The sequence below is a fragment of the Symphalangus syndactylus genome, chromosome 13 (genome assembly GCF_028878055.3).
Source record: "Symphalangus syndactylus isolate Jambi chromosome 13, NHGRI_mSymSyn1-v2.1_pri, whole genome shotgun sequence".
Lineage (NCBI taxonomy): Eukaryota > Metazoa > Chordata > Mammalia > Primates > Hylobatidae > Symphalangus > Symphalangus syndactylus.
The window spans coordinates 45,710,087-45,736,833 of NC_072435.2; the positions used below are offsets into that span (position 1 = coordinate 45,710,087).

General features: G+C 56.1%; 3 protein-coding genes across 5 annotated transcripts; 2 read left to right on the top strand and 1 right to left on the bottom strand.

Annotated features, from left to right (window-relative positions):
* Positions 1-4,029: 4,029 nt before the first annotated feature.
* Positions 4,030-5,570, bottom strand: TSSK6 (testis specific serine kinase 6). The gene has a single exon (XM_055235502.2). It carries the CDS (start codon positions 5,230-5,232, stop codon positions 4,411-4,413), a length of 822 nt encoding a protein of 273 aa, XP_055091477.1. The 5' UTR covers positions 5,233-5,570; the 3' UTR covers positions 4,030-4,410.
* A 224-nt stretch (positions 5,571-5,794) lies between these two features.
* Positions 5,795-17,410, top strand: NDUFA13 (NADH:ubiquinone oxidoreductase subunit A13). The gene is given in 6 exon segments (XM_055235503.2): positions 5,795-5,926; positions 5,929-6,142; positions 15,400-15,478; positions 16,514-16,585; positions 16,916-16,985; positions 17,219-17,410. Coding segments are annotated over 6 exon segments (687 nt in total). The 3' UTR covers positions 17,339-17,410.
* A 648-nt stretch (positions 17,411-18,058) lies between these two features.
* On the top strand, positions 18,059-26,679 carry YJEFN3 (YjeF N-terminal domain containing 3). 3 transcript variants are annotated; one of them, XM_055235498.1, is made up of 7 exons: positions 18,064-18,212; positions 18,538-18,681; positions 21,776-21,884; positions 24,104-24,214; positions 24,425-24,538; positions 24,617-24,767; positions 26,417-26,679. In XM_055235498.1, exons 1-7 carry the CDS (start codon positions 18,139-18,141, stop codon positions 26,620-26,622), a joined length of 909 nt encoding a protein of 302 aa, XP_055091473.1. In that variant the 5' UTR covers positions 18,064-18,138; the 3' UTR covers positions 26,623-26,679. The 3 variants fall into 3 exon arrangements, with proteins under 3 accessions (XP_055091474.1, XP_055091475.1, XP_055091473.1); XM_055235499.2 differs by lacking the exon at positions 18,538-18,681 and having other exon boundaries at positions 18,059-18,197; XM_055235500.2 differs by lacking the exons at positions 18,538-18,681; positions 24,617-24,767 and having other exon boundaries at positions 18,059-18,197.
* Positions 26,680-26,747: the final 68 nt, after the last annotated feature.

Sequence of the window (26,747 nt, forward strand, 5' to 3'; positions counted from 1 at the left end):
CAGGCTAGAGTGCAAAGCACAATCATAGCTCACTGCAGCCTCAAACTCGGGCTCAGGTGATCCTCCCACCTCAGCCTACCCTGTAGCTGGGGCCACAGGCTTGCTACAGTCATTTCTCGCTTGGCCTGAGAAACATTCCTATGGGGTGCAGTCTCCTGGGCTTGGCTCTTTGTCCTTCGTGAGGCTCTGCTTCCCTGGATTGGGCACAGGCTTCTCAGTGCAGTTGGCGCAGATTCAAGGGGCGGTCCTGGGTCATGGTCTCAAATAGCCTCTCCAGCTGAGAAAATGGGACACTCCCCTCGTCCCTGACATCTTGTCCCCGACATCTCATCCTCTCTGAATTGAACCTTGGGTCTGTGGCCACATGGCAGGCAGAGACCCTGACCCCATCTGCTCCCACAGATTTGTTGGTAGACAGATGGCATGCACTATGCCCTGGGCCCTGGAGATGTGGCAGGAGCTATCCAGACAGAAACATATAGCACCTTGAGAGGAGGGCATGGGGTGACATTTTAGGCAAGGCTTGAAGAGGGGAAAAGTGCCAGGAGTGTGCAAAGGCTTGGAGATAGAAGCCAGCATGGCAGGTCAAGAACAAAAAGGGCAGTATGGTGGGACTGGGTGGGAAGACGGGGCAAGGGCGTGGGTTTTAGCTCAGTGCAGTGGGAGCATAGGGAAGGCCCTGGGCTCAGTACTGAAGCTACGCACACTCCGAAGCCATGCCCACTACTCCAAGGATGGGGTTTTGCCCCCATTTTCCAGGTGAGGAGTCTGAGGCATGGCCCCAGTCAGGAGCAGCACCCTTCGAATAAACCAGAGGGGCTAGGGGCTAGGGGCTAGGTTTTCTCTTTTTCTTTTTCTTTTTTTTTTTTTCCAGGCAGAGTCTTGCTCTGTTGCCCAGGCTGGAGTGCATTGGTGGGATCTTGGCTCACTGCAACCTCCACTTTCCGGGTTCAAGTGATTCTCCTGACTCAGGCTCCAGAGTAGCTAGGACTACAGGTGCAAGCCACCCATGCCTGGCTAAATTTTGTATTTTTAATGAGATGGGGTTTTACTATGTTAGCCAGGCTGGTCTCAAAGCTCCTGACCTCAAGTGATCCGCCTCCCAAAGTGCTGGGATTATAGGCGTGAGCCACCATGCCCAGCCCCAGGAACTAGGTTTTCTACCTCCACTCTGATGTGGTCCAGCCAAGACTGGAGGCTAGGCACTGCCCCTCTTTTAGCCTCGGTTTCCTCATCTGCAAAATTGAAGGGGACAGGGCCATACCCTATTTGGAGGGATGAAGGTAGAGCTGGTACTGCATCCCCAGGGCACCAGAAATCCATTGAGACTGAGTGAGCAGGGGCTGGGCACGGGGAGACCCACCAGAGGAGCAGCTATGTGGGGCTCATATGCAGGTAGGCACGATTAGGATTTCCTAATACACCTAATACATTTCCCCATATACCCCAAATGGGAGCCACTCCCAGGCTCTGTGGGGTCCTCTCTCGATTTCCTCCTTACCTTGCCATCTCCTCTCCCTCTCTCCCTCCCTATTCCAGGCAAATAAGCTTACTGGCCTTACTCAAACACACCAGCTCTCCTCTTCCTGGGGAACACCTGGACTGTTTCTCTTACCTTCAGAGTCCCTTGACTTTTTTTTTTTTTTTTTTCTGAGACAGGGTCTCACTCCGTGGTTCAGGCTGGAGTGCAGCCTTGAACTCCCAGGCCCAGGCGATTCTCCCACCTCACCCTCCCAAGTAGCTGAGACACGACACCATGCCTGGCTAATTTTTAAATTTTTTGTACAGACGGCTGTCTTGCTGTGTCGCCCAGATTGGTCTTTAACTCCTGGGCTCAAGCGATCCGCCCACCTCAGCTTCCCAAAGTTCTGGAATTATAGGAGTGAGCCGCCACGCCCCGCCCAGAGTCCCTCCTTGAACACCTCCCAATCTACCTGGCATTTAGCACAACTTACAATTATTTTATTTCCATGTCATTCTTTTATTTTACTTGACTTTTCAATTGTCTCGTTTTCGGCAGGGATGGGCCCAAGTCTCTTCGCCATGAGCTCTGGGGCTTGGCAGACAGTAGGTGCTCAAGAAATGCATGACTACATGAATGAACAGAGGAGGGAACGAGCTAGTGGGTCCAGCTGAATAGCGCCCAGCCCCGCCCTGACTCCTCCACCCCCTCTTCCCGAGAGGAAAGGGACCCACAGCAGGGAGCCCTTCCCCCACCCCCGCAACGTCACGGTTGCTAGATCTGGGTTCAAATTACAGCTGTAAGCCGGGTGCAGTGGCTCATGCCTGTAACTCCAGCACTTTGGGGAGGTCGAGGCAGGTAGATCGCTTGAGGTCAGGAGTTCAAGACCAGCCTGGCCAACATGGTGAAACCCTGTCTCTACTAAAAAAAATACAAAAAAATTAGCCAGGCGTGGTGGCCTGTGCCTGTAGTCTCAGCTACTCAGGAGGCAGAGGCATGAGAATTGCTTGAACCCGGGTAGAGACTGCAGTGAGCCAAGATCGTGCCACTCCAGCCTGGGCAACAAAGAGAGACCTTGTCCCCCTCCCCTCCAAAAAAAAATCACAGCTGTGTCTTTTTTGTTTTGTGAGACGGAGTTTCACTCTTGTTGCCCAGGGTGGAGTGCAGTGGCACGATCTCGGCTCACTGCAACCTCCGCCTCCCGGGTTCAAGCGATTCTTCCGCCTCAGCCTCCCAGTAGCTGAGATTACAGGCGCCCGCTCCCGTGCCCAGCTAATTTTTTTTTTTTTTTTTTTTGTATTTTTAGTAGAGACGGGGTTTCACTATATTGGCCAGGCTGACCTCGAACTCCTGACCTCAGGTGATCCACCCGCCTTGGCCTCCCAAAGTGCTGGGATTACAGGCGTGAGCCACCGCGCCCCGGGTTTTTCTTTTTTTTTTTTGAGACGGAGTCTTGCTCTGTCACCCAGGCTGGAGTGCAGTGGCGCGATCTCGGCTCACTGCAAGCTCCGCCACTGCAAGCTCCGCCTCCCGGGTTCACGCCATTCTTCTGCCTCAGCCTCTCCGAGTAGCTGGGACTACAGGCGCCCGCCACCACGCCCGGCTAATTTTTTTGTATTTTTAGCAGAGACGGGGTTTCACCGTGGTCTCGATTTCCTGACCTCGTGATCCGCCCGCCTCGGCCTCCCAAAGTGCTGGGATTACAAGCGTGAGCCACCGCGCCCGGCCTTTTCTTTTTTTTTAAGAGACAGGGCGGGGGCACGGTGGCTCACGCCTGTAATCCCAACACTTTGAGAGTTCGAGGCGGGTGGATCACGAGGTCAGGAGTTTAAGACCAGCCTGGCCAAGATGGTGAAACCCGGTCTCTACTAAAAATACAAAAATTAGCCGGGTGTGGGGCACGCGCCTGTAGTCCCAGCTACTTGGGAGGCTAAGGCTGGAGAATCGCTTGAACCCGGGAGGTGGAGGTTGCAGTGAGCCGAGATGGTGCCACTGCACTCCAGCCTGGGCGACAGAGCGAGACCGTCTCAAAAAACAAACAAACAAACAAACAAACAAACAAACGAGATGAGGGCTCGGCTGTGATACCCAGGCTGTTTTCGAACTCCTGACCTCAAGTTATCTGCACGTCTCGGACTTGCAGTGTTGGGGTTACAGGCGTGAGCCACCGCGCCTGGCCCTTGGCTCTGCCTTTTGGCAAGTGACATCCATGTGGGCCTCAGTTTCCTCATTATAAACTCCTACTTTACGTGGAGACAGGCCACCCTCGCCCCACCCCTGGCTGTTCCATCCTTAAAAGATGTGGACGGGGAGGCGCTGGGGTCCACTTGCTTCCCAGCCCATCATCACAGCACCATCACGACCCGGGGACAACAAAGCTCCTTTGAGTTTGCCCATACTGGGGAGCTCAAAAGGTCCAGGTTCCAATCCTCCCGACTCCCTTTTGAGTCTTGGAGCAATAACCTCAACATGCCTGACTCTAAAATAGGGCACCCGCGCCTGCCTTCCCCGGACGGAGCGATCGCTTCTCCACTAATCCGCAAATGGGGGCCACCGTTAGAGCCAGGTGCGAGGAACAGCGAGTTTATTGCAGGTTCCAACCGGGAACCTGGCACCCACGGCTGGTTGGGAAGGGACGCCCTCCGCGCAGAGGCTGAGAGTTCCGCGCAGGCGCAATGCTTCCGTCCCCTCTGGTTTCTTCCCTCTCGGGGCCTGGTCGCAGGGAATCGCGGATACGCATGCGCCTCCAGCTCTCGGATTCGCGGAGGACGTGGATTCCCAACAGGAGCAACTGCGGACTGGGAAGGAAGGGAGGGAAGCGGAAGGGAGAAAGCGCATGTGCAGCAGCACGCGGCAGCTTCTCATATTCTCTCGAAGCGCGCCTCTTGCGCGTGCGCCGCGCTGGCCCAGTGCCCTTGGCTGCAGGAATGGCTGGAACCGCTCGGCTTCTAGGCGGAGTCCCCGGCGCGCAGCCAGCAGTTGCGCGCTACCTGGCCCGCGGAGGGCCTGGCGGACGGGCTGAACTGCAGCAGCTCGGCGATCAGGGCCTTGCAGCGCTCGGAGAGCTCGAGGCCTTCGGGGTAGAGCACGCCGCGCTTCTGGCGCCGGGGCAGGCCGGCGATGTCTGAGTCGTCGAAGGGCATGCACCCGGTGACCATGACGTAGAGCACGACGCCCATGCTCCACACATCGTACTTCTTGGGGTCGTAGGGGATGCCCAGGAGCACCTCGGGTGACGCGTAGGCGGCTGAGCCGCAGTAGGTGGTGCTCAGGTCTGGGTAGCCATGGGCCTGGCGGCCGAAGCCGAAGTCAGTGAGCTTGACGCGGCGCTCGTCCGGGCTCAGCAGCACGTTTTCGCACTTGAGGTCGCGGTGCACCAGGTGGTGATCGTGCAGGTAGCGCACAGCGCCGGCGATCTGCGCAAAGAGGTCGCGCGCCTGAACTGCGGGGATGTGCCCGTTGCGCTGCACGGCTTGCAGCAGGTCGGTGGCGGCCGCTTCCATCACGATGTACAGTTTCCCGTTGCACACCTCGATGAACTCGAAGACGTGCACGATGTGCGGGTGTCGCACGCCCCGCAGGATGGACAGCTCTCGCGGCAGGAACTTGTTGACGAAGTCCGGGGGCGCTCGCCGCCGGTCCACCACCTTGATGGCCACGGTACCCTTGTACTTCTTGGATGTGGCCACCTTCACCTTGGAGTAGCTGCCCTCTCCAATTGTGCGGCCCAGCTTATAACCGAGTTCGCTCAGAAGTTTGTCTCCCGACATGGTGGCGCCTTCGGCGCACGGGGGGCAGGAGGCGGCTGCTGACGGGGGGCGGCCGGACTCCAATCTCGGGTCTAAGCCATGGCGCCTGGCACCTACACCCCCGCACCCCCATGTGCCCACTGCCAGGCATTGGCCGCTGTTGTGCCTTTTATTGCCCCGTAACAATTTTTGCCTTGTGAAGTGACCGCGGGCGTCACTCCGCCTTAGGGTGGGGGTCCGGGACCCCGCCCCGAGGCCACCCTAGCCTCCCTGCTTTGTGACTCATAATCATCCTGAATGGTCAGTTTCCGATGAGAGGCCACTAGCAAGGGATACCCACCACCACCAGGGAGCAGAATGCGTTCTGGGGATTGGGGTGAGTCCGAATTCGAGCAGCAGCTGCCCCCCAACATCATGTACCCAGCCCGTGACTATGTGGAGCCCTGGGCTTCCCGAAGAGTCCCTAGACGGGGCGAAAACGGGAAAAGGGGCCTTAACTAGGGCACCTGGCTCCTTCGGGAGCTCGGAGTTTCTGACTGGCCTGCGCAACACCCCAGAGGCAAGGTGAAGGCGAGGGCCTTTAATGCAAGAACCAAGGCGAGTCACACCCTGTCTGGGCGAAAGAGGAGTAAAGCCTCCTCAGCTGCAGCCCGGCAGCGCATTCCTACCCAGGGTCCGCCGCCGGAGCTTTCCCGCGCGGTCGGGTAGTTACACCCGGGTAGTGTCCCGGGCTTCCTAGCGCGGCGGCGGACCATCTCGAGTGCTTCCGCCACACTCATCATGGCGGTGGCAGTATGTCACTTCCGCCCGGGACCGGAAGTGTGGGATACTGCGAGCATGGCGGCGCCAAAGGTGAAGCAGGACATGCCCCCGCCGGGGGGCTATGGGCCCATCGACTACAAACGGAACTTGCCGCGTCGAGGACTGTCGGGTCAGTATCACTCTGCGCCGGGGTCTCAGAGTCTGGGCACTCAGGGCTCGGGGGCGGGGTTCCGGGGACACAGGGGGGCCTCAGTTTTCCCGGCGGTGTGACCGGAGGCAGAGCCCGGGGATCCACCATAGCTTCTGTAATAACGCTAAGTGCTGCAGTTTGTTGAGCGCTTTCCCAGCTCCTCTTCCTTCTCGTAACAGCCCAGGAAATCGGTCCCTCTAATTATTTACATTTTACAGTGGGTTAAACTGAGTCTTAGCCTGTGCTCTGGCCCTCAGCCACCCTTGGATTTCTAAGATGGGGAAACTGAGGCCCAAAAGAGGCAGCGGCTCCCCAAGGCAAGGCTGAGGCCGCAACCTGGAACCTGGAGGGAATTTACAAGATGTTCTATGCAGTGGTTCCCTGCTGGCAACCCCCGCCTGCATGGTGTCCCAGGAATCCGTATTCTTAAAGTTTTCAATTTTTTTTTTTTTTTTTTGAGACGGAGTTTTGCCCTTGATGCCCAGGCAGGAGTGCAATGGCGCCATCTCGGCTCACCGCAACCTCCGCCTCCTGGGTTCAAGCGATTCTCCTGCCTCAGCCTCCCGAGTAGCTGGGATTACAGGCCTGTGCCACGACGCCTGGCTAATTTTGTGTTTTTAGTAGAGACGGGGTTTCTCCATGTTGGTCAGGCTGGTCTCGAACTCCCAACCTCAGATGATCCGCCCACCTCGGCCTCCCAAAGTGCTGGGATTACAGGCGTGAGTCACCATGCCCGGCGTAAAGTTTTCAAATGTTTTAAGTAACACGTTAAATTTTGTTATCGGGCGCAGCACAGAAAATTGAAACAGAGAACTTAAAAGGCGCCCATACCCAGTCCCCAGGTTAACGGACAAATAGAAACTTTTAAACGTAATTTAAGGGTGAATACATACATTTCTTTTTTTTTTTTTTAAGACAGGGTGTGGTTCTGTTGCCTGGGCTGGAGTGATCTCTTGGCAACCTCTGCCTCCTGGGCTCAAGCCATCCTCCCACCCCAGCCTCCCGAGTAGCTGGGATTACAAGCCTGCGCCCAGCTTTCTGTATTTTCTGTAGAGATGGGGTCTCGCCATCTTGCCCAGGCCTGGTCTTGAAGTCCTGGGCTCAAGTGGTCCACCCACCTCGGCTTCCCAAAGTGATGGGACTATCGCCATGAGCCACCCTGCTCAGCAGAAAGCATGTCTCTTAACAAATCAAACTTTACATTTAAATTACATGTTATGCACATGATGCCTCAATTTTAACACACACAAAAAAATGAGCATGGTAATTAAAAATGTAATAATTCAGACAGTAGAAAAGTCAGTGTGAGGTGAAAAGTCCTCCCCAGCCGCTTCTTGTTTTTTTTATTTTTTATTTCTACTTTTTGTAGAGATAAGAGTGCAGCTATGTTGACCAGGCTGGTCTCAAACTCCTGGGCTCAAGTGATCCTCCAGCCTCAGCCTCCCAAAGTGCTGGAATTACAGGCATGAGCCACCGCGGCCCGCCTCCTCTTGTTTATCTTGTATCCCAGAGCTGAGATTGGCAGACTGTTTCTATAAAAGGGACAGATGACGAGTATTTTGGGTTTGGCTGGCCAGAAAGTTTCAGTTACTGAGACAACTATTTACAAATGGAAAGTGTTCTTAGCCTGGGGGCTATACACAAGCAGATTGCCTCTGAGCCAGGTGGCTCATGCCTGTAATCCCCACACTTTGGGAGGCTGAAGCGGGAGGATGGCTTGAGCCCAGGAGTTTGCGACCAGCCTGGGCAACATAGTGAGACCCCCACCTCTACCAAAAATTAAAAAAAAAAAAAAAAAAAAAAGAGGCTTCAGGCTAGATCTGGCCCATGAGTCCTGTCCAAGAGCACATTGGAGGAATATAATGCATTCTGTTTCCTCATTTTTCTTTTTTCTTTTCTTTCTTTCTTTCTTTTTTTTTTTTTTTTGAGACAGTCTCATTCTGTCACCCAGGCTAGAGTGCAGTGGCCCGATCTTGGCTCACTGCAACCTCCACCTCCTGGATTCAAGCAATTCTGTCTCAGCCTCCCGAGTAGCTGGGACTACAGTTGGACGCCACCACACCTGGCTAATTTTTGTATTTTTAGTAGAGACGGGGTTTCACCATATTGGTCAGACTGGTCTCGAACTCCTGACCTCAGGTGATCCACCCACCTCTGCCTCCCAAAGTGCTCATATTGCAGGCACGACCCACCACACTTGGCATTGTTTTTTGGTTGTTTTTTTTGTGGTTTTTTTTTTTTTTTAGACCAAGTCTTGCTCTGTCGCCCAGGCTGGAGTGCAGTGGCACTATCTCGGCTCACTGCAACCTCTGCCTCCCAGGTTCAAGCGATTCTCCTCCCTCAGCCTCCCTAGTATCTGGGATTACAGGTGCGCACCACCACACCCGGCTAATTTTTTTTTTTTTTTTTTTTTTGAGGTGGAGTTTTCAGTTTTATTGCCCAGGCTAGAGTGCAATGGTGCAATCTCGGCTCACCGCGACCTCCGCCTCCCAGGTTTAAGCGATTCTCCTGTCTCAGCCTCCTGAGTAGCTGGGATTACAGGCATGTGCCACCATGCCCAACTAATTTTTTCTATTTTTAGTAGAGATGGGGTTTCTCCATGTTGGTCAGGCTGGTCTCGAACTCCTGACCTCAGATGATCTGTCCGCCTTGGTCTCCCAAAGTGCTGGGATTACAGGTGTGAGCCACTGGGCCCGGCCTAATATATATATATATTTTTTTGTATTTTTAGTAGCGACGGGGTTTTGCCATGTAGGCCAGGCTGGTCTCGAACTCCTGACCTCAGGTGGTCCCCCTGCCTCAACCTCCCAAAGTGCTGGTATTACAGGCATGAGCCACCACGCCTAGCCGAGTCTCATTCTTCTGAGGTGTAACCTGGGCTACCCTACCCCTTCAGGTGTGCAGCACAAGGTCCCTTTCCAAATGTGCACCTGTGTGACCTGCAGCCAGACCAGGCCACAGAAGGACCCCAGCCCTGGAGGCTCCCTGAGCTCCCCGCTTCCAGCATCTCATTTTTGTATAAATACCCTGGTCCTCTCCCAGTTGACCACAGAGCAGTGGTCCCCCTGTGCCAGACAGTGCCCTAAATACCACTGCCTGGGGTTGTGTGCTTCTAATGGTGTGGACTTTTGTTACAGCACATACACACCCACCCCAGCCTTTCCCGGCAGAGGAGTGAGGAGGATACCCCGATGCTGGTGTGCTCTTTGTTTATGGCCCTGCTTTCATTGTTGAGTGAGCACATGGTGCCGGCCCCTGTCCCCAAGCAATCACAGCTGAGCTGAAGAGATACAACACATCATGCCAGGATTTCTAGTTGTTGGTGAGGCCTGGGATAACCTGGGCCCACGTAAGCCAGGATGTGCCAGGAGGACCTCTCTGAGAAGAAGCCTGCTCTGCAGAAAAAGAGCAAATACACAGGCCCTGCCTCCTCTCCCTCCTCTGTCCTCCTCCCCTGCCTCTCCTGAGCCGTGGTCCACAGTGGCCTTCCCACCAGACCTACCTTCTCTGCTCCTGTCCAAGGCCTGGTGGCCCCAAGCCTGGCACCCACTCCCTTCTGTCTGCCTGGGTCAGCCATTCACTCACTGCCAGCGTCCCAGGACATGATGGGCTGGCTCAGGCTGCTTTTTTGCTTTTTGTTCTTTTTTTTTTTTTTTTTTTTGAGACAGAGTCTTGCTCTGTCACTCAGGCTGGAGTGCAGTGGCACGATCTCAGCTCACTGCAAGGATGGTCTCGATCTCCTGACTTCATGATCCGCCTACCTCAGCCTCCCAAAGTGCTGGGATTACAGGCATGAGCCACTGCACCCAACTGGCTCAGGCCCCTTTTAATCCATGCCGCTCCTGAAATGACTTCCACCCCACCTCCTCCACTATCTCCCACACCCAGTTCTCCTGTCTCCACTCCCTCCTGAGCCTAGCAGGAAGCCCTTTCCTTTTCATCTTGTGTCTTTAATATATTTATTGAGGTTCCCATACCATACCACACAACTCACCCATTTAAAGTCTGTCCAATTTAATGGCTGGGAGCGGCTCACGCCTGTAATCTCAGCCCTTTGAGGACAAAGTGGATGGATCACCTGAGCTCAGGAGTTGGAGACCAACCTGGCCAACATGGCAAAACCCTGTCTCTACTAAAAATACAAAAGTTAGTCAGGTGTGGTGGTGCACACCTGTAATCCCAGCTACTCGGGAAGCTCAGGCAGGAGAATCGCTTGAACCTGGAAGGCGGAGGTTGCAGTGAGCCAAGATCTTGCCTCTGCACTCCAGCCTGGGCAACAGAGCAAGACTCCATCTCAGAAATAATAATATAGTGAAGTGTGTCCAATTTATTGATTTTTTAGTATATTCACAAAGTTGTGTGGCCATTGCCATGATCAGAATTTAGACCACTTTCATTATCCAAAAGAAACCCTGTCCTCCCTATTAGCAATCATCCCACCCCTGGCAAACACTAATCTGCTTCCTTTCCTTGTGGATTTGCCTGTTCTGAGCATTTCATATCAGTGGAGTCACAGACCGTGTGGCCTTTTGTTTCTGGCTAATTAATATCCAGCACCAAGTGTTGTGTTTTCATTTTTTGATGGGCACTTGGGTTGTCCACCTACTCTTTGGCTGCTGTGAATAATGTGAGTACTACTGCCATGAAGATTCACGCTGTACAGGTGTTTGTATGGATATAGGTTTTCATTTCTCCCTTGTGAACTTTCCCCTAAGAGACAAACCACTGGATCATATAGTAACTTCGTGTTTAACATTTTGAGGAACTGCCAAATTGTTTTCCAAATTGGCTGTACCATTTTGTGCTTCCACCTGCAATGTATGAGAGTCCCAATTTCTCCACATCTCAACAACACTGATTATTTTCCATTTTTTTGATCATAGCCGCCATCCTAGCGCATGTGAAGCAGTATTTCGTTATGGTGGAGTTTTTTTTTAAATTCTTTTTGGGTCTTTTTTTGCTCAGTTTTCTGGGCATTGATCATTGATTTGCATATCACTGCTGGCTGATGATGTCGAACATTTTTTCATGTTTTTTATTATTTTTATTTTTTATTATTTTTTTCAAGACATGGGGCCTCAATGTTGCCCAGGCTGGTGTCGAACTCCTGGGCTCGAGCTATCCTCCCACCTCGGCCTCCCAAAGTGCTGAGATTCTAGGAGTGAACCACCACCTTTGCATGTGTTTATTGGCCATTTGTATGTCTCTCTGTGAGAAATGTCTACTCAAATCCTTTATATATTTTTAGTAGGGTTTTTTGTTTGTTTGCTTGCTTGTTTTTTTGAGACGGAGTCTCGCTCTGTTGCCCGGGCTGGAGTGTAGTGGCACGATCTCGGCTCACTGCAAGCTCCGCCTCCCGGGTTCACACCATTCTCTTGCCTCAGCCTCCCGAGTAGCTGGGACTAGAGGCACCTGCCACCGTGCCTGCCTAATTTTTTGTATTTTTAGTAGAGACGGGGTTTCACTGTGTTAGCCAGGATCTCCTGACCTCGTGATCCGCCCGCCTCGGCCTCCCAAAGTGCTGGGATTACAGGTGTGAGCCACTGCGCCCGGCTTAGTAGGGTTTTTTAAATTATTGAATTATTGAGTTGTAAGAGTGTGTATATATATGTTGTCTTCTCAGCTAATTGATAGTTTCATTTACAGCACAAAAGTTTTTAATTTCGATAAAGTTGGGGCCGGGCATGGTGGCTGATGCCTGTAATCCCAGCACTTTGGGGGGCAGAGGCAGGCAGATCACTTGAGGTCAGGAGTTTGAGACCAGTCTGGCCAATATGGCAAAACCCTGTCTCTACTAAAAATACAAAAATTAGCTGGGCACGGTGGCAGGCACCTGTAGTCCCAGCTACTCGGGAGGCTGAGGCAGGAGAATGGCGTGAACCCGGGAGGCGGAGCTTGCAGTGAGCCAAGATTGTGTCACTGCACTTCAGCCTGGGCAACAGAATGAGACTCCATCTCAAAAATATATGTATAATAATAATTTCAAAGAAGTCCAATTTCTGTATTTTTCCTTTTGTCACTTGTGCGTCTGGTGTCATATCTAAGAAATCTAGTTTGAGGTCACAGAGACTGACTTTTCTAAGAGTATTAATAGGTTTAGCTCTTACGCTTGGGTCTTTGATCCTTTTTTTTTTTTTTTGAGACGGAGTCTCGCTCTGTCGCCCAGGCTGGAGTGCAGTGGCACGATCTAGGCTCACTGCAAGCTCCGCCTCCCGGGTTCACGCCATTCTCCTGCCTCAGCCTCCCAAGTAGCTGGGACTACAGGCGCCCGCCACCACGCCGGCTAATTTTTTGCATTTTTAGTAGAGATGGGGTTTCACCGTGTTAGCCAGGATGGTCTCGATCCCCTGACCTCGTGATCCGCCTGCCTCGGCCTCCCAAAGTGCTAGGATTACAGGCGTGAGCCACCGCGCCCGGCAGGTCTTTGATCCTTTTGAGTTAATTTTTGTGGATGGGATAAAGAAGGAGTGCATCCTCATTCTTTAGCATGTGGCCGTCTGGCTATCCCATTTGTTGAAAAGACTGTTTTCTCCTCCATTGAATTATCTTGGCACCCTTGTCCAAAATCAATTGACCATAAATGTAAGGGTTTATTTCTGGACTCTCAGTTCTGTTCCATTGATGAACATCTCTGTCCTATGCCAGTGCCACACTGTCTTGTACACACAGCTGTGGGATAAGTTTTGAAATAGTGAAGTGTGAGTCTTCCAACTTTGTTCTTTTTCAAAATTGTTTTGGCTATTCTGGGCCCTTGCATTTCCATATGAATTTCCCAACCTGCTTGTCAGTTTCTGCAACAGGAAAAGAAATGGTTGGGATTCTGATGGGGATTGTGTTTCAAATCTGTATCAGTTTGGACAGCATTGTCATCTGCACAATGCTAAGTGCTCTAATTCTTGAACACAGGATGGGTTTTTATTTATTTTGGTCTTCTCTAAGAATGGCCAAGGCCGGGCTCAGTGGCTCATACTGGTAGTCCCAACACTCTGAGAGGCTGAGGTGGGAGGATTGCTTGAGGCCAGGAGTTCAAGACCAGCCTGGGCAACATAGCAAGACCCTGTTTCTATGAAAAAAAAATATATTTTTCTTTTGTTTTTGTTTTTGTTTTTTGAGACAGAGTTTTCTCTGTCACCTGGGCTGGAGTACAGTGGTGCCATCTCAGCCCACTGCAGCCTTGACGTCTTGGGCTTAAGTGATACTCCCGCCTCAGCCACCCAAGTAGGTGGGACCACAGATATGTGCCACCACATCTAGCTAATTTAAAAATATGTATTTTGGGCCGGGCATGGTGGGTCACACCTGTAATCCTAGCACTTTGGGAGGCCGAGGAAGATGGATTACCTGAGGTCGGGAGTTCAAGACTAGCCTGGCCAACATGGTGAAACCCCGTCTCTACTGAAAAATACAAAAATTTAGCTGGGCACGGTGGCGTGCACCTGTAATTCCAGCTATTCAGGAGGCTGAGGCAGGAGAATCACTTGAACCTGGGAGGTGGAGGTTGCAGTGGGCTGAGATCGCACCAGAAGGCTGAGGGCAGCCCAGGTCTGTCTGCTGGGTTCTCTGTAGCCGTTGAAAAGAGTGAGATATGGCTGGGCATGGTGGCACACGCCTGTAATCCCAGCACTTGCAGGTGGATCACGAGGTCAGGAGTTCGAGACCAGCCTGGCCAATATGGTGAAACCCTGTCTGTACTAAAAATACAAAAATTAGCCAGGCATGGTGGTGGGTGCCTGTAGTCCCAGCTACTCAGGAGGCTGAGGTAGAAGAATCGCTTGAACTCGGGAGGCAGAGGTTGCAGTGAGCCAAGATCATGCCACTGCACTCCAGCCCAGGCAACAGAGTGAGACTCTGTCTCAAAAATAAATAAATTTAAAAAAAGAAAAGAACGAGATATGACCAGCCTGGGCAATATAGCGAGACCCCATCTGTACAAAAATTAGTTAGCTGGACATGGTGGTACACACCTGGGGTCCCAGTTACTCGGGAGGCTGAGGTGGGAGGATCACTTGAACCCAGGAGTTGGAGGCTGCATTGAGCCATGATCGCACCCCTGCACTCCAGCCTGGGTAACAGAGTGAGACCTTGCCTCAAAACCAAAAACCAAAAAAAAAAAAAAATGAACAAGGCAGCTGATGAAACCTCCCATGTGCTAGACAGGAGGCTGAGAGCTGGGAGCTGGCCCTGAGCACCCTGGGCCTCTCCAGAGATGTGCCTCTGAGCCCGGACCCAGCACACCCTCATTACCTGTAGCATGGAAATGTCTTACCCCTGACTTGGGCTTCTAACAGGTTAAATAAGCCAGGTACAAACTTGAGACAGTTTCTCATTTATCTCCGGGTCTAGCAGAGGTGCCCCCATGAGCTCCATGCTGGAGCAGAGCTGAAGGCAGAAGAGCAGGACAGGTGCAGAGCAGGGCCTGGCAGGCACGGAGTAGCCCCAGCAGGCATCGAGCAGGGCCCAGTGCCTTGGAGGCCTGGAGATGGCCTTGCCTTACACCTGCTGGCCATTTCCTGGGTGTTGACTGGAGCCCGGCCTGCCTGAGCTTGTCATTCATCCCACCAAGCGCAAAGCCTGTCCAGGGAAGACTGGGGCTGGAAGGATCTGGGGGGTGCAGGGTGAGCCTGGGAGCTGGATCCCAGACAGCCCAGGCCTCCCTGAAGACCCCAGTGGGCCCCCAGCCTGTCAGTCAGGATTAGAGCAAGGCCCCACTGGTGCTCAGTAAATATTCATGATGGCCTAGGTCCTCCCTGGGGTGCAGGGCAGGGGGCTTCACCCTGCAGAGCCAAGAGGTAGCACGGCCACCCCTAGAGCCCAGGGGGTGGCTGGGCAGCCCCCACAGGGCACTGCCTGTCCCTGGCAGCTGTGTGCAGCCCCTGCAGGGCAGCACACGGAACTGTGGCCCAGGTGGCCGGGAGCCACCATGGACACTGTCAGAGCCGCCCTCCCACTTGGGGGCCAGCCTGCCGCCCAGGGTCCAAACAGCCTTTTAGAAGATGATGGAGCTGGGGTGCCCCCAGCAACCACCATCTAGACCCTCAGACCTCCTGAGGTTGCTGCCTGGCTTGTACCTTTCAGAAAACCCCTGGCATGGGGTCAGAGGTGTCACAGTGCAAGCAGCCTCACTCCTGAGAAAGAAGCCGCCAGTGTCCCCTGACTGCAGAGTGGGCAGCGCCTGGAGCGGTGGAGGAGGGTGTCTGGGGGCAGGCTGGCCCGCTGAGCAGCGCCTCTCTCCACAGGCTACAGCATGCTGGCCATAGGGATTGGAACCCTGATCTACGGGTACTGGAGCATAATGAAGTGGAACCGTGAGCGCAGGTAGGGCCCCCGGTGGGCGTTGTCTGAAAGTCCCCCCGGCCAGTTGTCAGGGTCCTGTAGCATTCCACTGTTGTCCGTGCTGGCGAGGGGTGAACGGGCCCCTTGGACTTGGCCGTGCAATCCCAGGCCCCAGAAAGTGCAGATCCAGACCCAGCACTTCCATTTCTAGGCTCTGTCCTCGAGATGTCTCCATCTCTGCAATCCCAGCACTTTGGGAGGCCAAAGTGGGAGCATTGCTTGAGCCCAGGAGTTCAAGACCAACCTGGGCAACAGAGGGAAACCCTGTCCCCACCACCCCAAAAATGTGTCTAGTGAGGAGGGCTGGGACCCGTGGATCCAGGTTAGTACAGGATATGAGTGGAGGGCCTGCCTTGGACCTTCTAAGCAGGATTTTGTCAGAGGTGACCAGGATCAAACCAGACCACACCAGGCAGTGGACACATAGGGCCAGATGAACTAGGGCCAGGAGCCCCCCTCTCCCTGTGTCACAGGCTGGGCACTGCTTCTCCACCCCTCCCCCCACCCCAACGCAGGCCAGGCAGGACTGGGAGATGGGGGTCATTGCAGGGAACTTGGAAACTGCCAGAAAGCAGGGAGAAGAAAGGAAGGATTGTGGCCGCGCCTGTCCCAGCCTCACACACTGTGATTATTTTGAGATGAAGGGGACGTGGTTTTGTGAGGCCCAGAGCCCCGTGATGAAGTCACCCCCACTTCATGGCGATCATCAGGCAGAGTTATTTTTAGGATAAAAAAAGTTTTTAATTGGAAAGAAAGTAGAAAGCCAACAGTCTTGTGGGCAGTCACCCGTGCAGCTGCCTGCACCCGCCCTCCTCTCAGGCTGCTGGTGGGCTCTGCCCATGGCCCTTGCCCTGCCCACGACCCTCGCCCTGCCCATGACCCTCGCCCTGCCCCCTGCCTGCCTCCCCGCCCCCCTCCACCTCTTCCCCCAGCAGCACCCTGGCCCCTGAGGTCTGCTGCCTATGCTCCCCCGACCCAGCCTGGTCTGACCTGAGTGTGGGTTTCCGGCTTTCACAGGCGCCTACAAATCGAGGACTTTGAGGCCCGCATCGCGCTGATGCCACTGTTCCAGGCAGAAACCGACCGGAGGTAGCACCGCAGGGGCCAAGGTCGGGAGGTCACTGGCCTGAAGGCCCCAGGCTGCAGGTGGCCAGAATGCACATGGGGGCCATCGCCGTGTGCTGTCAGCTGCATCCTCAGAGAGGCGTGGAGACTTAGTGGAGACCCAAGGGGGCGAACCGGAAGGCTTCCTGGAGGAGGAGGCAGCACTGGGGTTGGGGCAAGAGAAAAGCTAGGAGTTTGCCTGGGGAAAGGGAGACAGGGTGGGAGGGAGGCTTGAAGGGGTGCTACCAGGGGCCCTAGGCAGGGGCCCCTCAGGGCACTGAGGCCCCACCCCCACCATCGGCCCCATCCCCACAGGACCTTGCAGATGCTTCGGGAGAACCTGGAGGAGGAGGCCATCATCATGAAGGACGTGCCTGACTGGAAGGTGGGTCCCCGGCTGGGAGGGCAGGGGTGCCAGCCACGGCAGAGACAGGGCCTGGGGTTGGGGAGCTTCACAGCTTTCTATAGAAACCCCAGGGCCAAGGGGGTGGTGGGTGCCAGGTCCCAGAAGGGAAGGCTGTAGCGCCTGCCATGCATAGGGGCCACTGGTCCTGGGGGATGGGTCCCAGCAGGTATATGGGTGGCTGTGCCTCTACCCATACCCCACTGTCCCCACAGGTGGGGGAGTCTGTGTTCCACACAACCCGCTGGGTGCCCCCCTTGATTGGGGAGCTGTATGGGCTGCGTACCACAGAGGAGGCTCTCCATGCCAGCCACGGCTTCATGTGGTACACCTAGGCCCTGTGTCCTCCGGCCACCTGGATCCCTGCCCCTCCCCACTGGGACGGAATAAATGCTTTGCAGACCTGGCCTGCCTGTTTTCTTGGGGACTGGGGGAAAGAAGGGGGAGAGGGCCCAGCTAGGCACCACCGGATCACATGTAGCATGGGGACGCAGCAGATGTGACGCAGGGTGACCTCAAAACACACCTAGGGGCTGCCCCTGGATCCACCGGCAGCCTCCGTCTCTGCCTCGGGTATACCTGGACTCTCCTGCCTCCCTGTTGAAACCGTGCCTGTCAGCAGCCCGCTCACCCCTCCAGGCTGGGGGCCCCTGGGTCAGCTTTGGGTCAGACCTTCTCCACGGAGGTCTGGAGAGTGGGGGGAGCCTTGACCTCCTGGATGCAAGTGATCCTCCCGCCTCAGCCTCCCGCGTCACTGCGATTACAGGCGTGAGCCACCATACCCTGTGCAGCCCTGCCAATTGTAGGCATGGCGAGGGTATTTGGCTGCGGAGGGGCTCCTCGCTTCCTGAGAGGGAAGCTCAGAGACACGGGGATATCTGCAGGGAAACTAAGTCGGGGGAGGCAACCAAGATTGGCCAGGTGGCTCTGCTGTGGGCTCCTGGCACGAAAGGGTTAAGTCCGTCTGAGTCCACCGACCAATGGTGACGCGCAGCGCCTTAGCGGCGCTTCTTGAGTGGCGGGCACGCAGGGTGGGCGGGAGGGAGGAGAAGAGGGGGTGCTGCCTCCTTCCACGGATGCGCTTAAAAGGCGGTGGCGGTAGCGGCAGCGCCCGGCGCCCCGGCTCACCTCAGCCATGAGCAGCGCAGCCGGCCCAGACCCGTCGGAGGCGCCCGAGGAGCGGCGTTTCCTCAGGTCAGCTGGGGAGAGGGACGCTGGAGACGGGCGTGGCTCGCATGGGGCCAGGAGCAGCCCGTAGGACCGGAGGCAGGGGCATAGCTGGGACAGAATGGGGTCCGGGGACTGGAGACGGGCACAGCCGGGATGGAGGTTCAACGGCAGAGGCATGACCATGGTGGGGAACCGGAGGCAGGGATATGGCCAAGACGGGCCTGGGAATCCAAGACCCGCCTGGCATCTTGCTGGAGACACTAAGCCGCGTTGCTGGGGAAACTGCCTCCAGGGCAGCCCAGCCCCTCATGAATGATTCATCAGCAGCGCTGGTCACTCCCCCACCGAACCCCAACCGTGACCCACCCCCACTCTCCATCTCTCCCGACATGGGAAGAGCTGAGCTTAGCTCAAATGCTACCACCTCCCTTGTCCAGAGGAGGAAACAGGCCTGGGGAAGGCAGTCATGGCTAGAGCAGATTTGGAACACAGGGGCTGTTTGCCAGAGGTTGGTGAGTTTGGGATCTAGAACTGGCACCGTAGCTGTGACTCTCACCTCATCCTCCTCAGCCTTTGTGACATGGGACCCCAGGCAAGGCTGTTGACCTCACTGTGAACCAGGTGTGTCCAACAGCTCCTGCCCACTGCGCACCTAGCAGGGCACGTGTTCCCTCAGCCAATGTCCAGACTCAGTCTAGGGAAGAGTGTTCTAGGAGCTGGAGCCGTGACTTCACCTGGTGTGGGGGGCCTCAAATGCTAAGTGAGGGGAGTGAGGGGGCTCTCGGGGTGGGTAGGAGCCAGAACGTAGTGGGGAACCGGCTGACGAGGCTGGAGACACAGAAGGGCCTCTTAGGCATGGTGAGGAGTTTGGAGTTTGAATGTTCCCAGAGCCCTCGGGAGCCATCAGCAAGTTTGGGACCCGGTGATGCAATCTGGTGTTCAAGTTTTCAAAGCCCCCCAGGCTCATGTTGAGTTTTGGGGGCAGGAGGCTGCTGTGTGCGGCCAGGTGATCCCCCGTGATGGTCTGGTGGGCAGAGGTGTGAGGTGGAGAGAAGCAGGTAGGACTGAGAGCAGGGTGAATGTGGCATGGGCACCCTGGCCTGAGGTTTCACCTCCCAGAAAGCCCTCTCCTGGAAGCATTTGGGGAGTGTCAGGCCCAGTTCCCTTTGGACCCAGGCCACTTCAGGCCTCCTGGGTCTGACGGGGAAATCCTTGGGGCCTTGAAGCCTCTCTCATCTGGCGACTGAGACTAGGGGGAGCAAAAGGCACCACTGAACACCCCCAGAATCCCACAACAGCAGAATGGACCTGCCCTGCCTGCCACCCTCCTTCACCAGGCTCCAATTCCCACGCAGCCTCCCACCCCCACCCCACAGCTGCTGCTGCGCCCCACCCCCAGGTTCCTAACCTGGACGACCCTCTGCCCACAGAGCCCCCATTATCATTCTAATGACCAGTTAGGCAGGAAGAGAATGTTCCAAGTGGCTGCTAGAGGCCAAAGCTTTGGGATAGAAGAGGAATGCATCACCCTCCCGCCCTCTACTTCCTCCCCGCACCCTCCTGCGGGGGCGGCAGTCAGAGCTGTCACAAGATGGAGGTGGAGGAATGAGCCATGTTCCCAGCCTGCCAAATTCCTCACCCCGAATGCAAACGCACCTTCTCCTATGTGCTTTCCTGGGAGCTGCACTGGCCTGCCCGGGGGACTCCTGAGTTCACCATGAGCTCCTTTTCCCCACCCCGTCCGTCAATTTCATCCTATGTCAGCTGCAGACAGGCTGAGGTTTGAATTTGGCTCTGTTTACTGGGGTGTCCCAGGGCATGTGACTTTCCTGCCCTGAGTCTCTGTCTCCCTCTTTATGTGTGGACCCCCGAAGTGTCCTCCTCACCATGTTCCTCAGTCTGGCATTTGAGGCCCTGCCTGCCCTGCCCCCTTGATCACTCTGCTTCAGCCTCCCTTCTGCCCCTTGAACATACCAGGCTCCTCCCCACCCCAGGATCTTGGCTTTTGCTATTCTTGCCCCTGCATTACCTCCCACGATGTTCCAGGCCTCCTCCTCCAGGAAGCCCTCGCTGACTCCCATCCCATAGGAGTCCTCGTTCTCCTGCACTCTGCCTACCCGGCCTTATCATGCTGCAAAATTGGCCAGAGGGCAGACATCTCCCACCAGAGAGTTGAAGGAAAGAACCTCAGGATTCATGCCCCCAAACATCCACCATCTGTAGGTCTGGCTCTATGTCTTTGTTCATGTCCTGTGGCTCTGGAGACACCAAGGGGGAAAGACCCAGTTTCCCGACTTGCTTCCTGCATGATCCTGGGCAAGCCACTCCGCTTCTCTGAATCATTAGTTGTTTTTCCAACTTTTCTAGGCCTGGCTCTTTTCATTTATGTTTTGTGTTTTTTATTATTATTTTAGAGACAAGGTCTTGTTCTGTCGCCCAGGCTAGAGTGCAGTGGCGTGATCATAGCTCACTGCAGCCTCCACCTCCCAGATTCAAGTGATCCTCCTGCCTCAGTTTCCTAAATCACTGGGATTACAGGTGTCCACCACCACGCCCAGCCTAGTCCCACCAATTGTGTAGCTCACCCGAATATTCAGTTTTGCTCCGAGAGGTGGAGACAGACCCCAGTCACTCAGTGAAGTGGATGGCAGAGCTTCATCTCAAGCTAAGTAGCCCCATTTTCTGGCAACAAATAACCTTTTTTTTTTTTTTGGAGATGGAGTCTCTGTCACCCGGGCTGGAGTGCAGTGGCACAATTTCGGCTCACTGCAACCTCTGCCTCCTGGGTTCAAGCGATTCTCCGGGTTCAAGCCTCAGCCTCCTGAGTAGCTGGTACTGCAGGCGCCCACCACCATGCCTAGCTAATTTTTTATATTTTTAGTAGAGACAGGGTTTCACCATGTTGGGCAGGCTGGTCTGGAACTCCTGACCTCAAGTGATTCACCCACCTCATCCTCCTGAAGTGCTGGGATTACAGATGTGAGGCACCGCGCCCGGCCTGGCCACAAATAATCTAATTATGTCACTGCCCCTGAAAATCGGTCACCAAAGGGTCTCATAGCCCCAGGCCTCAAGGCCACCCTGCTTAGTGTGCCATCAAACTCTGCAGCCTTAAAAACCCATGGACCCCAGATGCCCTCAGTCCTGTCCGCCCCTTTCAGCGTCCTGAAGCTTGTTCAGTGGCTCCCACTGCCTGAAATCAGCCTATCGCCCCCATCAAAGTCCTTCATGCTCCATTCCCCTTCTTGGTTCCCTCCGCCCTGGGAGCTGGGGACGTCTAGGTCCGGTTCTGTGTCCCACGCTTTGGAGCAGTAGAACCAACGTGCGCTTGCCGGCGCATCTTCTGCCACCAGAGGGCGCCCGCGCCTCGGGCTTTGGCTCCCACACCGCGGCCCGCCAAGCCTCGATTCAGCCCGTGCGTCGCACGGTGAAACTGAGGGCAGGCATCCCCCAGCTCAAGGCTGCAGACGCTACTTGGGGGTACGGGGTGGGAGGGTGGCTTTGGGACCGGGTTCAGAAGCTTGGCGGAACATTTCTGGCTCCATCTGAGGCTGTCTCTGTCTCTGTGTGTCTCTGAGTGACCCATCCTACTCTGTCCCCAGCACCGCGGAGGCAGCCGCCCTGGAGCGGGAGCTGCTGGAGGATTATCGCTTTGGGCGGCAGCAGCTCGTGGAGCTGTGCGGTCATGCTAGTGCCGTGGCTGTGACCAAGGTACCTGACCCCTGACCCCCAACCCTGACTCCAACCAGACGGCCAACTCTCCTGAGCTGCATGACTCCTGTGACCTGGGTGGTCCAGCCCTCAAGAACCCCCTTTTTGCTTGGGCCTACCCCAGCCTGATGGGTAAACTGAGGCCCAGAGAGGCTTATGGCTGGTACAGGCCATACGGGGACCTGAGACCCCTGGTATCAGAGAAGGCCAGGGCAGAGGTTATTGCAGGGGCAGTGCCGTGACCCTGGAAGTGCAGACCCCTCCTGCACATGTGACCCGCCTGCTTTTGCCACCTCCTGGGTCTTGGGCACCAGGGACATCTGCTCCCGCGATCTGAACACCCCTGAACAACCCCGTTCTGCAGATGGGGAAACTGAGGCTCAGAGGTGGCGAGGGGCCTTCCCTGGGTCACAGGGGGATGGAAGCAGAGCTGCAACCCAGGTGTGTCTGGCTCTGGAGTAACTCCCCACACCTCGAGGGGCCAGGAGGATGACACAAGGGTGATAGCAATAATCATACTATGGAGTGCTTCACCGTGCAGCCAGCCGTGCTGGGCGCCAGTTTCCTCCTCTGCAACAGGATAATAAATGGTACTGACGAGTCAGTCCCTAAACGAGAATGCCTCAGAAAAGTGTCCCATACAGTCAAGGCTGTAGCGTGACTGCCTCCTCTTCCTCCCCCACCCTCCTCATCCCCCTCGCCTTTCTCCTTCTTCCTCCTCCTCCGGCCCCCTCCTCTTACCCTCCTCCTCCTCCTTTCTCTCTCCCTCCTCCTCCCCTTCCGCCCCTTTCTCCTCTCCTTTCTCCTTCCTCTCCCTCCTCCTCCCCCTCCTCCTGTTCTCCTTCCTCCTTCCCACTTCCCCTACCTCCTCCCTGTCCTCCTCCTCCTCCCCATTCTCTCCCTCCTCACTCCTCTTTTTCTTCTTATTGCCATGGTATACTTTTTAAAAACTCAGTGTTTTTCTTCATGTGGACTTAAATGTTTGTGTTTCCAAATGAAATAGATCCCGGGTGAGGTGCCCAAAGGAGAAGGAAAATCAAAACCCCAGAAAGAAACCCAGTAGTCACCGCTCGCCTGGCGCTCAGTGGCCAACCGTCTGGTTTTTGTACTGAAAGCCCCTTTTCTGTCCAGAAGCCCCTCGGTCCCCGTCTTGGGTCTTGGGCTCTGGGCCTGGCATGGCTGGGATCGCAGGCATGTTCATGGCAGGTCAGGACTGCGCTAAGCCCTTGGGGAGGATACTTGAAAGGGGAGTAATCTGCTGTCTGTGTGGTTGGAGCTGAAAGTACAACTGGGGCTCAGGAGACACCCAGTGTGCCTGTCAGGCGGTGGCACTGTCATCGCATTTGATAAACGCCACACTGAGTCTGGGAGAGGAGAAGGGGCTGGGGCCATGCAGAATCAGGGCAGGGCTGGGGCTGAAATGCCTGGAGAGACAGAGTCTGAGAGATACAGAGAGACACAGAGATGGCCAGAGACAGGTGGAGAGAGACAGAGATACAGAGACGGAGAGAGACAGAGACAGAGAGATACAGAGACAGCCAGAGACAAATGGAGAGAGACATACAGAGAGAGACAAATGGAGAGAGCCAGAGACATACAGAGAGACAGCGACACTAGAGTCTGAGAGATACAGACACAGAGACAGCCAGAGACAGATGGAGAGAGACACAGACAGACAGAGACACAGAGAGTCTGAGAGATACAGCCAGAGACAGGTGGGGAGAGAGACATGAAGAGAGCCAGAGACATACAGAGAGACAGAGACACGGAGAATCTGAGAGATACAGAGAGACACAGAGAGAGACAGAGAGGCCCCAGGGCATCTTGGCTAAGGTTGGGCTCCCCGACTCCGCGGCCTCGGGGAGGGACTGAGGTCTGGAAACATGGGCGGGGGCGGGCCCGTGGTGAGAAAGGTGGAAGAATGTCTGCAACTCAGGCGGAGAATAAACAAACCGCACTCCAGGCGACGGGCAGTGGCTGGATGCACGTTTTTCGTGCACCGACCTGGCAGAGCCTGAGACCAGGCCTCTGCATCTCCGATGGGGAAACTGAGGCCCCAGGAGGCCCAGCCCCTCATCCAGAACACCTCACCTCCTGTCGTATCTTGTTGCCTCCAGGCCCAAGCCCCATCCCTTCCCCTACTCCAGGCCTCAGTTTCCTCTCCAGGCAAGGAGGAATCTGGACCGTGCCTGTGCCTTTGCTGTGTCCCCCACTACCAGGCGTTCCCGTTGCCCGCTCTTTCCCGGAAGCAGAGGACGGTGCTAGTCGTGTGCGGCCCAGAGCAGAACGGGGCAGTGGGGCTGGTCTGTGCCCGGCACCTGCGGGTGTTTGTAAGTAGCAAGGACCCCTTCGACCTCCCAAAGTCCCTGCCCCTGCAGAAATCACTGCCTTCTTTTGATAGCTTCCCAGGGGGACATCGACGCAGGGCCACCTTATAGAATATGCCCAGTGCTTGTCCCAGGCAGGGTCTGGTGCTGGTGACCAGGTCAGGGGAGCCTGGGAGGGCCTCCAGCCCTGACCCCCTCTTCCCCCACCCCCAGGAGTACGAACCCACCATCTTCTACCCCACACGCTCGCTGGACCTGCTGCATCGGGACCTGACCACCCAGTGCGAGAAGATGGACATCCCCTTCCTGAGCTACCTGCCCGCTGAGGTCAGCGCCGGGCGGCAAGTGAGGGGGACACGGTGTGCAGTGGCCCTGGGCTGCCCTGACCGTGCCTGCCTTCCCCAGGTGCAGCTCATTAATGAAGCCTACGGGCTGGTAGTGGACGCCGTGCTGGGCCCAGGCGTGGAGCCGGGCGAGGTCGGGGGCCCCTGCACCCGCGCGCTGGCCACGCTCAAGCTGCTGTCCATCCCCCTCGTGAGCCTGGACATCCCCTCAGGCATGCTGGGCAGAGGGGGGCACATTGGGGCCTGGAGGGCTTGGGTGGAGGCCCCTGTGCCCCGGCTCCTGGTCGCCCCTGCCTGTCTGAACCTCAATCTCCCCAGCTTGGATGGACCCACACTCGGCTGAGGCTAAGGGTCACACCCATCCCTCTGATGGGGAAGATCGAGGCTGCCACCCCAGGTGACCTCAGGTCTCCTCCTTCCTCCACCCCAGTGCCCAGCCCATATGCCCTCTGCCCACCCCTGGCCCAGTCGCCTGGGCAGACGTGAGCTCACTCGGCAAAGGCCGCGCCCGCCCTGGCTGCCGCCCCACGCCTGTTGGAACCATTAGGCGACAGGCAGACGGAACAAACAGCCGCTGGCCAGCCGGACCCTCCGTGGGGGTGGCTGGATTCCGGGGGATGTCCCCTGGCTCTCGGGATCCCAGGGACATCCCAGCAGGGTGCCACAGAGCAGGGACACAGAGCAGGGGCATGCCACAGGAGGAGGTGTGCTGTCTGATCTGAGTGGGGAGGCTGCAGGCTCGGCCTAGGACAGAGAGGGTGGCTCTGTCAGGTCAGAGGGGATGGTTAGGAACCTCTAGTCTGAGGGTGGTGGCTAGGGTCAGAGAAGGATTAAAGTCTGAGGGAGGATCCAGTGTCTTCTGGTGAGTGGCCCCAGAATCAAGTCAGAGATAGGAGAGAAGGCAAGGCTCCTAGGTGGAAAGTGGAGGCTCATTCAAGAGGTGACGGAGGCTGGGCGCAGGGGTCACACCTGTAATCCCAGCACTTTGGGAGGTCGAGGTGGGCGGGTCACCTGAGGTCAGGAGTTCCAGACCAACCTGGCCAACATGGCGAAACCCAGTCTCTACAAAATACAAACATTTGCTGGGTGTAGTGGTGCACGCCTGTAGTCCTAGCTACTTGGGAGGCTGAGGCAGGAGAATCACTTGAACCCGGGAGGCGGAGGTTGCAGTGAGCTGAGATCGTGCCACTGCACTCCAGCCTGGGCAATAGAGAGAGACTGTATCTTAAAAACAAACAGGCTGGGCGCGGTGGCTCACGCCCATAATCCTAGCACTTTGGGAGGCTGAGGTGGGCAGATCACAAGGTCAGGAGTTCGAGACCTGCCTGGCCAATATGGTGAAACTCCATCTCTACTAAATATACAAAAATTAGCTGTGCATGGTGGCGTGTGCCTGTAGTCCCAGCTACTCGGGAGGCTGAGACAGGAGAATTGCTTGAACCCGGGAGGCAGAGGTTGCAGTGAGCCGAGATTGCACCATTGCACTCCAGCCTGGGTGACTGAAGACAGAGGCTGGGTCAGATGGAGGAGGGCGATTGAATAGTAGGATAGCAGCAGAAGCAGAAAAGTCTGAGTGCAGAAGCTCTGGTCTGATTGGGAGGGAAACACCTCCAAGGACTGGGAGAGACTTGTCTGTGGGCAGAGGCAGAGTCCTAGGGGGAGACAAGTCTCACCAGGACCCATGTGCCAGATGGGGGTCTGATGGGGGAGGGGAAGTGGGGGGTGGGGCAGCAGGACTCTGGTCTGAGGGCAGAGGCTCAGTGTTGGAGGGGAGAGGAGGGGAGGCAGGGACAGGATGGACTCTAGGCTGAGGGCGGGCCACCCTGCCAGTTCCCAATCCCCCTGGACCCTCCTCCCTCAGGCTGGGACGCAGAGACCGGCAGCGATTCGGAGGACGGGCTGCGGCCTGACGTGCTGGTGTCTCTCGCGGCGCCCAAGCGCTGCGCCGGCCGCTTCTCCGGGCGCCACCACTTCGTGGCCGGCAGGTTCGTGCCCGACGACGTGCGCCGCAAGTTCGCTCTGCGCCTGCCGGGATACACGGGCACCGACTGCGTCGCGGCACTGTGACCGCCACCCGCGCCCACACCGCTGGGACCCTCGCCAATAAAGAGCCCTCCCACCACCGCCGCCTCGCCTCCGCCTCCTTTGTGCACCGGGTCCGCTGCGGGGTGGGCACACTCGAAGAGGGACTT